The sequence below is a fragment of the Uranotaenia lowii genome, chromosome 2, assembly GCF_029784155.1.
Source record: "Uranotaenia lowii strain MFRU-FL chromosome 2, ASM2978415v1, whole genome shotgun sequence".
Taxonomy (NCBI): domain Eukaryota; kingdom Metazoa; phylum Arthropoda; class Insecta; order Diptera; family Culicidae; genus Uranotaenia; species Uranotaenia lowii.
In genome coordinates this window covers 358,953,576-358,967,105 of record NC_073692.1, presented here as the reverse complement: position 1 = coordinate 358,967,105, position 13,530 = coordinate 358,953,576, and the positions used below count along the sequence as shown (strand labels likewise).

General features: G+C 33.4%; 1 protein-coding gene across 1 annotated transcript in view; it reads right to left on the bottom strand.

The window, feature by feature from the left end:
* Positions 1-11,140, bottom strand: part of LOC129748716 (probable basic-leucine zipper transcription factor P) — a 52,668-nt gene extending 41,528 nt beyond the window's left edge. Inside the window, exon 1 of the mRNA XM_055743407.1 lies at positions 10,824-11,140. Within this exon, the coding sequence (XP_055599382.1) occupies positions 10,824-10,884 (61 nt within the window). The 5' untranslated portion in view covers positions 10,885-11,140. The remainder of the gene's footprint in view (positions 1-10,823) is intronic.
* Positions 11,141-13,530: the final 2,390 nt, after the last annotated feature.

Genomic DNA, 13,530 nt, shown 5'->3' with positions numbered 1-13,530 from the left:
ATATTTGCGAATAATTTATCACATTGACAACAATGTAGTATTTAAGTAAAAGTTACAAGTTTGGATTAACTGATTTTTTTTAAAATATTGATACTACTTCTCTTGAACGTGAATAGATGACTCTGAAGGTTTCATCCCCGATAATTAGGTATGAGTTGATGGAAAATTTAAATGGAAAATTGGATGGATGGAAGGATGGAAAATTTAAAAACTGTGAAATGTTATGCGCTGCAAGCCTTAGTACAGGGTTCCATGCGAAATTTTAGTCCAGATCGAAACCCGGAAAGGGGTTGCTCAACAACCCTGAAGTTTGTATGGGATTTTGAGATATTTTGCTCGAGAGAAACATGAAAAACCATTTCTTTTAAATAGATAACTTTGGTCCCCATGGGCCGATTTCATTTGCGTGGTCACTCTGAAGATGAAAATTGTTTGATTAGAGCCGTATCGGAGTGAAAAATTATTACCATTTCTGTAATTTTTTTTATTGCTCATTTGTTTTCCATCAATTAAGCGTATTTGATACCTTTTGTTATTTTAGGGATGTTGTCAATTGAAAATAGTGCAATTCCTGTCTTTTTTTCTACGAAGCATAAAAGTTTTAAAGCTTTGCTGATGATTTTTATATGACAATATATTTTCAAGAGATCAAACTTAACTAAATTTTACTCATGAGTTTAATTTATCTCTAGAAAGTTTATGAGTTAATTGAACACAAAATTGAATTTTCCTCAACAAATTTGAAAGAAAAAAACGTTTAATTCATGCTGAAAGATCTATAAACAGTTTACTTGTACATATATAAAAAGAAAACTTTGTGAAAATATGTTTGTAGATCTGCTTATTAAATTATTGCACTTATTGAGTTAGATTTTTTTCTAATTTGAAACGTAAGGTTTTTTTTTCTTAGCTGTCCACTACACTCCCCCAAACCAAGAAGCTCATTTGAGCTCCCTGGTAATGGACGCTTATTGTTCTCAGGACGTCTGACAGCAAAAAAAGGAAAAAATAACAAATTGCGATCAAAACTTAATCATGCTGATAGCTTAAAAGCATTATATTGAAACCATTCTCCTTGTATCTCAGTAACTTCTGAACTGATTTTGAAAAACTTTTCGTCATTGTATAACTTGAACTCTCAGATTTTATGTTATAGTCCTGATTTTTTTGGGAAATAACAATATTTAAAGGAAAACTAACTATTTGTTAATTTTTTTTTTTTTTTTTTTTTTTTTTCTTTTTATTAAAGTCATTTTCAGCCTACCTAAAAATTGGTTGCATGTGGTCCGAGTAGGCCTTGTTCGGGTGCGGACGCGTTTTTTTCGGGTTTCTCGTGCGCTGTATTTTTTCTTTCTAATTGATATACTTGGTGGTTTGAGTAATGATTCAAGGATAAAATTAAAAAAATTGAAGAATTGGTACTAGTGAATTCAAAAGTACTCGTGTGATTTGTGGCTGAAATTGTGTCTTTCTCGGTCGTTTATTGTTGCTTCTCATGTGAAATTGAAATAAGCATAAAATATTTTCATCATGTGCTAAATGAAGATATTGCTATTCTTCTAATCTATTTGAGAAGCATAGTGATTAATGAAACAAAGTTGTGTTGAAATGTGTGCAAAAATTGTGAAGAAATCGGATGATGAAGCCAATCGGTTGCAAGCAAATCAGCAGCCAAAATCGCGCGAGCGGCGGAATTCAACAAAACGGAGAACCCGGTGAGCTCGTTCCTTAATATTTTTGGAATTTTCCACTTTTCATTTCCTTATTTAGCTTCTGAAAAAGTGTTTTCTAAAAATTGGAATAGAAGTTGGACACGAAATATTTTAACGAAGAATACGGAAAGAGCTACCTTCCAATTAAACTCTCAATGTTTTATTTTTCTTTACTCCACCCACACGATGGTTTGATCGCAGCAATCGATGATTTTTTAAAATTCATCAACAGTTATACCTAGTGGGTTTTTTTCTTTACTGTTCTTTCCCATTTTATTCGGGTGGGTACTTTGTTCGTTTAGCTAAACGTCCGGTTGCTAATGGTTTCATGTGCCCGATAGAACGTTGCTGTTAGGAATCATTTGAACTAAATTTGCTTAAAAGACACGTAATAGGTGTTGTTGGATAATTGCTAAGTTATCCAACATATAGTTCCGAATTTGACATTCGGATTGAGTAATTGTTCACTTCGTGCTAGGGTGATTCCGCCCAATTTCGCCTGGTATAAAACTTATTTCCACATTTTTTTGTCAGTTAATTGCAGGCGTATTATCGCATTGTTCGATTAAGATTTGTTAGATTTTAAATGTTGCAATATTATGAAATATGTAAGTTTTTTTTTCGTAAAGATCCTTTATTGACGTTTTTGATCAATTTGAAAAAAAAGTAATCGTCACGTCAATTGATAAATTCCAAAATGTCATCTTAAAACCTAAATTAACAATCAAACATCATAGTTGAAGGTTCTTTACAGAAACCATGAACTGTTTTGCCACCTAACTCAACATAATATTTGGAATTTTAATTACATTAAAAAAAATTCCAAAAAGGTTGGAGTATGGTCAACAAATGGGGTTGAGTTTAAAGCTGCGTTGTGATTTGAGATGTGTAAAGGTTAGATAAGGTAGATACAGTAAATGGTAAGATTTGGGTTTCATAAAATGGTAAGGTTCATTGAATTTTTTTTTTAAATGTATACAAATATATGAACAACCAGAATTACCGTTAAAAAGAAATTTTTCACCAAATAGAATAAAATTATCATCATTGAGCTTGGAATTATAAAGTTAAATTGCTTTCAAATTTGTAAGTGCAGTTGAGTATCCTAACTGATCATTCACAAAATAATATGATTTTTTCATTAATATTTTTAGACACGGATTATAAGTCGGTAAAAAGAGCTATAGCTTTAACACAACTGGTAAGATTTAAGGTTGAGTATGAAAAGGTAAGAGTTCACGGAGTGGTAAGATTTCATAATTTTTCAACAATTTCATTTATTATATAAATTATTTTTGAACGGTCACTCAGTTGCCAGCTGGGCAGGTATCTACACGTATGCGGAATACCTGTCGAAGATTCATAACACTAGAATGTTATGAATTTTATACGGTTGCGAAACTGATTGTATCGTTCTACAAATAACACATACACCTACACGTAACACTCATTACATAACAGTTCATACGAAGCCATGGTGTCGGGTATGTGGTTGTTTGCATTGTAGATAGGCCGAACAATTGATCTAAAGAATGCAAATAAACACATGCGTTGGCGAAACTGCGGTGAATCCGTGCACCCATGGTGGATTACCTACATACATACATACATACCTAAAAATTGGTTGCATGTCAGTTATTCATATAATTTTCACACCCAGGCCAACTTCTGAACTGGCAGAAAATCAAGGACTGAACTCGAATGCCAAAAAAGGTCCTTAAAAAATCCAAAGCTCCAAGCATCATGCAACAGCAGGATTAGATGCATCATTTGTATATAACAACTCTTATTCAATTTTTATTGAAATATTATGTAATAAAGTTATTATTTAACGATAACAAAATAATGATGGCATTGTGAGATAGATTTTTTAAATTTTTTATTTTCATACAAAACTAAAAAAAATCGAGAAATAGTTGTACAATTTTTTACATTTTTCGACGCCGTAAAAAACTTAACGTAAAAAGCGTTACCCATTATGACGGATTGGCTTCATGATATCACCTTCAAAATTTATATTGCACTAGCTGATCCCATACGAACTCCGTTTCGCATTAAACTTGGAATATATTATGAACAGTTTGTATGAAAGTCAATTGCCAAACAATTTCCAGATGCACTTCCGAATGCATTGTTCAGTAATAATCGCAAAAATATTAGACGATCACTTTTCTGACTTCTGCTACTTAATTTGAAATCATGAATCAATTGACCGTGGCGAGAACCCCCGTGTATAAATTTCGGCTCGATCGTTGCATAACAACGCAGTTATTGCCAAAAAAATAAACCCCTTTTGGTGACCTCTTGCACAATCTTTGATATCTGAAATCGATTACTCTTCCCTCAAAACTCCCGTGTGCAAATTTCCTAAGCAATCCATTGCCTAATAACGTCAATATTGCCAAAAACAGTGGAAATTGAATTAATGTGGACGACCCCTTTCGTCGACCCCTGGCAAAACATTTGACATCTGAAATCGATTGGCCGTCCCTGAAAACTACCGTGTGCAAGTTTTCATCTCAATCCTATGTATAATAACGACGGTATTGCAAAAAATATGGAAAGGTTAACATGGACGATCCCCTTTGCCGACCCCTTACACTGAATTTAATACCTGAAATCGATTACCCGTCCCTCAAAACTCTCGTGTGCCCATTTTCATCTGAATCCGTTGAATAATAACTACAATATCGCATTAACAGTGAATTGTTAATATGGACGACCCCTTTGGCCGACCCCTGGCTTTAATTTGGATAAGTGAAATCTATTGTTTGTCCCTAATAACTCCTATGTGCAAATTTTCATCCCAATCCGATGTATGAAAACTTCAATATCACTAAAATATTGAAAGTTAATATGGACGACCCCTTTGGACGACCCCTGACTCTGCATTCAGCATCTCGAATTGATTGCTCGTCATTCAAAACTACCATGTGCAAAGTTTCATCTCAATCTGATGTATAATATCGCCAATATCGCAAAAACAATAAACAGTTGAAATGGACGACCCCTTTTGCCAACCCCTGACCCAAAATGCAATTTTTGAAATCATGTGCAAATTTTCATCACAATCCGACGAAAAATAACGTCAATATCGCGAAAACAATATTTGTCTTGTATGGACGACCCCCTTCAGAAGGGGTCATCCGAAAATACGAAAACATTTTTCATCATTCCTGGTCCTAATGAACATACATGCCAAATTTCAGCTCTCTAGCTCTTAAGACGGCTGAATCTATAAAGGACAAACAAACAAACAAACAAACAAACAAACAAACAAACAAACAAACCCACAGAAATTGATTTTTATATATATAGACTAGCTGATCCCGTACGAACTTCGTTTCGCTTTAAATCATTGGTACGTCAAAATGAGTTTAGAAAATGAATTCGAAACATTCTTTCGATAATTTTGGGGAAAAAAATCAACAGTGTTTGAAGTCGCTACTGTTACTATTGCTTGAAATTCAAATTAAACGGTTGATTGGCTTTTTATTAAAATTTATGTGAGAGTGTTTTCTCCTCGATCGGTTGCAAAATCTAGACATTATGGCAGAAACATGTACTATTTGTTTATGTGCACGACTCTTTTGCTTGACCTTCACACTTAAATTGGTATCAATTAACTGCCTCCAACAAAATTATTGCACAAAACACTGAACTTTCAATGAAACCCTCTTTTTCTGTCCCATGGCCCGAAATTCGATAATTGAAACCAATTTTACGTTCCTCAAAACTCCCTTTTGCCATATTTTCTTTTCAATTTATATGTAAAATAACGTCAGGAACTTGAAAACAGTGAACAGTGAATATAGACGCCCCTTCCGCCGACCCTTGACACGGAACATGCTACCTGGAGTCAATTGCTCATAGTTTATAATCCTCATCTGAACATTTTCATCTCAATCCGATGCATGATCACGACAATATCACGAAAACAGTGAGCAACTAACGTGGACGGCCTTTTTTTGACCACGATTCAAAACTTGACACCTGAAATCAATTATCTTTTCTGTTAAACTCCCATATGCCAATTTTCATTGCAATTCTATGCTCAATCAAGAGAATATCGTAAAAACAGTGAACAGATAATAACCCTTTTGCCGACCCCTGAGTCAAGATTTGAAACCTGAAAGCAAAAGAGCGTCCCTCAAAACTCCTATGCGAAAATTTTCATCTCAATCCAATGTACAATAACGTCAAAATCGCAAAAACATTAAAGTTGGGTATGGACAACTCCTTCAGCCGACTTCTGATCCGCAATTCGAAACTTGAAATCGATTGCTCGTCTTTCAAAACACTCATGTGCAAATTTTCATCACAATCCGGTGTATAATAACACCAATATCGCAAAAACATTAATCAGTGAATATGGACGATCCCTGACCCTAAATTTGATAACTGTAATCGATTGCTCGTCTCTCAAAACACTCATGTGCAAATTTTCATCACAATCCAATGTAAAATAAAGCCAATATCGCAAAAACATTAATCAGTGGATATGGACGACCCCTTTTGCCGAACTCAAACCCTAAATTTGACAACTGTAATCGATTGCTCGTCTCTCAAAACACTCAAGTGCAAATTTTCATCCCAATCCGGTGTATAATAACGCCAATATCGCAAAAACACTAATCAGTTGATATGGACGACCCCTTTGGCCGGCCCCTGACCCTAAATTTGATAATTGTAATCAATTGCTCGTCTCTCAAAACACTCATGTGCAAATTTTCATCACAATCCGACGGAAAATAACGTCAATAACGTGAAAACAATATTTGTCTTGTATGGACGACCCCCTCCAGAAGGGGTCGTCCAAAAATCTAAAAACATTTTTCATCATTCCTGGTCCTAATGAGCATCCATGCCAAATTTCAGATCTCTAGCTCTTAAGACGACTGAGTCTATAGAGGACAAACAAACAAACAAACATACAGATAATTGCTTTTTATATATATAGATTTATAATTCTGTAGTGTAGCACCTGTACCAACCCTTCGATGCAAAATCATTTTTGGACAATCATCAAATGTGTATTTTAAAATAACATAAAGTAAACAGCATCAACATGCAAATCAAAGATTCACCTCTTAAATCTCGTTTCCATATGCTGGAATATGATTGTTATGCATCACGCGTTTGTTAATTTAAAAATTTCATCCATCCAAACATATTTTTTATGATTTCAGCCAGGCCCGTGCGAAAGACCCGTCCATGCGGGGGGGGGGGGGGGTTGGGGTGAGGGGGGTTTTCGAAGTTTAAAGTAAGCTAAGTATTATAACAATACCTAAAATATACCAAAAATAAAATCCTTAAAATAAAATCCGAGATTGATAAACGTAAAAAATCTTCCAAAAAAATCACCCTAAATTGTCAACCATTTTCTTACTATGACTACATACTACATGACTACATAAATGACTAGAAATGACTACATAAATGACATGAGAAAATGGGTGGGGGGGGGGGGTATTTCCAGCGTTACGTAATATTCATAGGGGTCGAAACGTTACGATTTGTGACATACGGGGGGGAGGGGGTCAAAAAGTGATTTTTTTGCGTTACGTAATTTATGGATGACAACTTATTCTAAACTAGAAATTTGCTACAAAATAATTTTTTTTCAGTCTAGTTTACAAAATTGAAATCAATATTTCAGAAACAGCAGAAAAAGATTGCGAATTGAAATTTCGAATAAAACTAGAATTTAAAGCTTTGGAAATAAGAACCAGTTCATAGAAATAGAGTATATAGAATATAACACCAGATTTAAAAAAAATATAAACCCAATTGTAAAATAAATTTTAGACTTCAGTTCATCATTGAAAGCTTAAACTGACTATGTACAGGTTGGATAATGGGTTTTTTTAATTGTTCAATAAGAAACTGGTTAAAATATAAACAAGGAAATCCCAGTTTTGTTATAAATATAGAAAGCACGAAGCACAAGCTTAACCTTGTCCATTAGTCTTAGCCTTACAGCTGCTATTCCGAATCCATTTTACGAGTGTTGCATAGAAAAATGTGTTGTTAAAAAATAAAAAGTGTTTTTAAAAAAATTGATTTGATAATAAAAAACCGTGAAACATTTTTAAACATCACGAATTTTGTAGTTTAAAATTTTAAGTTCTGAAAATTAAGATTTATAGGCTTCCAAGAAAATTATTTTTTCGAAACACAAAAATTCAAGATTTCAAAACAAAGACAAAATTATTACAAATATTACAAAAAAATTAAAACAGTGTGGCTTAAAAAAAAATTGGTTAAACTAAAAAAAAAAGATGCAATAAAATTCGGAAAATTTTCAATAAATACTTCTTGACATTTTTAAAACTTATGAAATGAGTTTTATTGATCACTGGAGGAAATTGTAGCATATGACTTCAAAAATTTTAGATTTTAGTGTCCTTAACTCTCATCTTTTGTCAGACTGTGTCTGTCACCTCTAGATTTGGTGATATGATGTCTATAAGTTTCGAAATAAATTTGGGTTGAATTTTGAGTGTATTCAATCATGAATAACTGATGAACTAACAAATCTACATGAAATTAAAAAAAAAACTGATCCTGAATTTGTTTGTTATAATTATTTAATTAAAAAGGGCATAATAATAAATTCTAAAGTTAAAAAAAAACCAAAAATGGCATCGCTCGTATTACTAGAATAAGTGAAGAAAGTTTGGTAAAAAGATTTCATTGCATTCAACAAATCTGTTAACAATTTGATTTTTGCTATACAATATATCTAAAATTCAATTTGTTAAACGCTATTCAAAAAATCGGTAAAACTCCCGTATTTAACAAAATGGGGTAAAGAAAAAAATAGAAATTCTCTATAACTTTTTTCGCAGAAGTTTAAAGTACTTGCGGTTTTGAGGAAATTGAGGAAACCCAAATTTATCATAATAAGTTCGTAAATTCTTTGCACTTTCGAAAAATGTAAATTTTGTGACCTTGTGTAATTTATCAAATGTCAAAATCCTTTTGAATGTGAAGGTGAGCATTTCGAAGAACTAAAAAAAATTCAATTGAGTCTGAAATTTGTTTCATGAAAAATATTTCATTTAGGCATAACATTTTTAATGACATAACCGATTTTTTAATAATCAAAGATATTTGTAATAAAGTGATGGATGCTAGGTTTTAGATTATTTTTTTTTTTGGCTAACTCTATTGACCATTGTTAGTATTGAACATCTGTTACATGGCTTATAACTCGATGATGTGTAAAATTATTATCCGATGCATGAGTTTTGAAGTAAAATTGAAGTAAAAATTCTGAGCTTGTTTTATTACACTTCTTAATAAAAATCCATTCTTAAAGTAGGATTTTTGTTTGTCAAGATTTCAGATCCTATACAAACGGTTTACTGAATCGCAACTTTAAACTTACAATAAAAAAAATAAGTTTCAATTCGTGAAGGTCATATAATATAGTAAAATTAAATGTCTTTAGCCTAGAGCGATTTAGTAAATACTTCCGCCAATTTTCTGACATGTTTATTTAAACTTATTTTTGAACACCTTTTGGGTTCATAAAACTTCCGAATACTATAGTAAATTCATTTCTTGATCTGAATATTTTACTTGAAAAAAATCTGCATGGGGGGGGGAGCAAACATGGATGAGTTTTGGTCCAAGACGAAGTTTTTTTAGACCCCAGGGTTTGAGAAATTCAAAAATGAACCCAAATTGTTCAGTCTATGTAACATATATTTTAAGAAAAATACATACGAAGAAAACGTGATCAAAAGATATGCTATCATGAGATATGGTCGAACAAAATTGATATGGTTTTGAGGAGCCAATCCCAAACTTTTATACGAAAGTTCAAATCCTTCAAAGTTAAATAGAAATTTGAATGTGCATAAAACTTTCATTTTAGAAAACTAAGTTTATATGTTACGCGTTTTACATACATTTTTCGAAGCGTTGCCGTTTTCATAAATTCAATAAATATGCAGATAATTTGCACCAAATAAAGATGAATATTGAAAAAAAAACCTTGATATGATAAACTCAAATCTGTACTTATACCCTTCTTACTATAAGAACCTCTTATGAAAAAATCTTATTTCCAAAATATTATTTATTGAAATAGAATTTAGTGTTGATGTGGTATTGATTTTTTTTTTAAATCGGCACTGCAGTCTATTTTCGAAATGATGATTATTTTATTTCATCCAACTAGGTTGGTCTCATCCTCAGGGAAAACTACAAAGTTGTACATATTTGTTGAGTTAATGGATTTGAACATAATCTGTTTTGTCCTACTTATGCTCAAATCCATTAACTCAACAAATATGTACAACTTTGTAGTTTTCCCTGAGGATGAGACCAACCTAGTCTCGAAACGTTGGATGAAATAAAATAATCATCATTTCGAAAATAGACTGCAGTGCCGATTTCAAAAAAGAAAATCAATACCACATCAAAAAAAACCAGTCGAAATCTGAACAACATAAAACATGGATTTTTTTTTTCATTTTAAGCCGGAATATACTGGTTTTTTTCCATAGTTAAGGGTCATTCGACCGAAAACATGTTGTCACTGATCATTCTTATCTGAAGTGTTAAATCAAAGACGAAACTAAACAATAGAGCGCCCGTATTGTTGTTTACCGATATGACCACATCCAGTCTTCTCATATCCATCCCCCATTCTTAACGTGACACCATAATTAAGCAGACCGATGACAATACCCGCCAAGGGGACGATCACTTCTTAATGGGCAACCAACGAGTTCAGCAGATTCCGAAAACCGGAATTTTTCGAGAAACCAGTAATAATAAGCAAATAAGTGGTGCCATCGTCAATTCAGCCAACCCATCCGCAGATCTTTAGTTATTCGAGCAAATATCGAACGACGAAACACAAACAAACATCCTGTGCGGCCCCGTTCGTTGTCATTTTTTAGATTGGAGATTCAAAATTGAACAGGTTAAACTTGTCTCAACCAATGTTATCCAGACATATTTCGTTCGATGAATCATCACACGGATGAACGAAAACTGTTCAGTCACGAATCACCTTCCCGCTTATCTAAGGGTTGGGGTGCACAACAACACATATCACAAGGTCAATCAGTCCCTCCAAAGGGATGCAATTACCTGCACTAACAATCACAGCCAACACGAGGACACCAGCCACTGCTCTGAGATAGCGATTCATTCTTAATTCGTTTGACTTCCGCCGGTTTGCGCGATTCTTCAATCAATTATCGATGTCGATAAAATCGAACGACCTTGTCCTAGGCGCTAAGAGTCACTAAAGAACTTCGATACAATGTTCCGATCACAGATAGAAAAAATGGTTAACCGATACCGGGGGATATTTCGCAATGATTTTGTTCGAAAAGCTTCAAAGAAACACTCAAGACGTTCTGCTCCGGTCTAGACTCGGCGAATAAATGCGACGCGAAATTTCGTACATTTAATCTTTATACATTCGCCAGAAGATTTCCGCCAGAAGATGGTCGGAATGGAGTTAGGCAACAGGTTTTTTGCTCTCTTCTCGCCATATGCTGGTCTGTCGAGCCGACCGACCGTGTGGTTCGCGATGACGATGATAATGGTGATGCTGAAAATGATGATGACGATACCCAGGGAGTGCTCGCGAATCTTCCCCGCATTCGGTTACACCCAAAACAATTCGATTAGTTTTGAAAATTCCAACACTCGAGCTCAAAACTCAGCCGCTAAACTTTCGGTGCATATTTTTATCCCGGTGACTTCAACGTGCTGACGGTACGATTCAGCGACGAACTCTTCTACTAGTAGGTATTCCGGGCATCGATCGGTTTAACCTGAATTGATGATGGCGATTTCGGTTGTCATCTGGAGAAGTTCATTGGAACGACGACAAGTTGGCAAACGCTCGATTGACTTCACCTGAGTTGTAGGTCAATTATTCACGAAACATGACATTGTGGTGAGCCGGCCAGGCCAAATGAACTAATATATGTATACTGAAAATAGTTATAGGCTGGAGAAGTGCAGGGTGAAATCCTACCAGTATGTTAAATATGAGCTAAGCTGGAAAAAAACCTTTAAATGTGTATTCATTTTAGAACTTAACTACTGCCGGTGTTTTAAACATCCGTGGTCCTATGAGGAGGGGAGGGGGTGATCGGGCTGATCACCCCATGCGGGGAAAAACAGTAACAAAATATACGAAAACGTTAAAACTTTTATTAAAATTTAGAACTTTTCATAGTCGATAAACCCTTGAATTTTAAAGAATTTCCACTCCATGGGAATGATGAAATATCAAAAGAACTTATTGGAACAGCCGCTATGGTAAGACAATTTAATAAGAAGTCAAATTTTCCATTGGGGCGATAATTGGCACTTCAGAGGCTTTTCACTGGCAGAAAACTTTTTTATTTTTATTTTACCATTGTAGCCATTATTAGGTTAAATTCACAGTTTTGTATTATGATTACATAAAACTTAACCCGGGTCACTCGTGTCTATTTGACCAAAAAAATATTTTTTCGAAAAATAGGTCCATTTCCAGTTTTTTCATCTTTTAAGCTTTTTCTTGTGCCACAGCCACACCTTGTGGCTTATGACAAATGTTTGTCAAATATGTAGTATGAATCGTAAAATTAACCAATTTTGGAACATTTTGCGCAAAAAGTAAGTTATAATAATGATTGGCTTTGGTTTTATGCTGATATTATTAAACCTCTTTCAGAGGTGTTTGAAGGGTTAGTAAATTTTCGATTTTTTTTCATGAAGTAATGAATTAAAAACAGTTCTGTAAAACATAGAATACTACAACTTTTTTCAACTAATTCTTCCGTAAATGTTTATCATTGTCTATCAAACATGATGTAAATAGAAAAATAAAAAACTTTGAAACGAAAGAAATCAATTTGTGCTTTTTTTCTTGTGACAACCTTTCAATGAACAGTAGTTTTTCGATTTTATCACGGTCTAAAAAATTTCACCGTGAATTTGGCGAAACCGTGAATTTGGCGAAACCGTGAATTTGGCGAAACTAAAAATTGAAGTGGAAAAATACATTTTTATTGTCTTTAATCAATAATTTGTAATGTTTTAAGTACTGGAAACCAAAATTTTGATCATTAGATATTATTATCAAAAACTAGCAAACACAAAGGAACGATTTCAGTTCAAATTATTCTTATCTATAGCAATTTTAAGATTTTTTCTTGAAATAAAACCATGTAGAAATTCATAGTTTTCATTTGATAGTCTTCATCTAATTACAGTGAATTGTTTAGATTTAGATTAGATTTTTATGAAATTTTATCAGTCGTTATCTTTTATTTCGAATTTGATAAAGAAATCAAAGATGCAGTAAAAAATTATCTTCTGCAAATTTCAAATTTCATTATATTAATCTTCACACCAAATTACCAAAAAATTTACCTTCTCAAAAAATATTTTGAAATTTGCTCAACTTAGACTTTTAAAGTGTGTTTCTCGAAATTTGCTTTATGAGCTGATATTCCTTTGTTTTTCATACGTAGATAAACAAAAATCTTAATCCTTTTTAGATATTTCAAGGCAAAGCTAGTAAAATTTCATTTTATTTTTCCAAAATTATCCATTCAGACAACACTTAAGCTCTGTGACTTAAGGCAGTCGAATCAGGATTCCGCACGCCACCCTTTCAAATAATCAAGTTCAACAGAAAAATCAAAGAAATTTATCTCTTTTCAAAAACGCTTAAAATTCACCCACATTTTTGTATGACTCGCATAACCAAAAAAGTTTACTTTTTAAGAGTGGCTAACCAAGCACAAATAACAACACTAGTATTAACGTGACGCTAAAATACTTATGT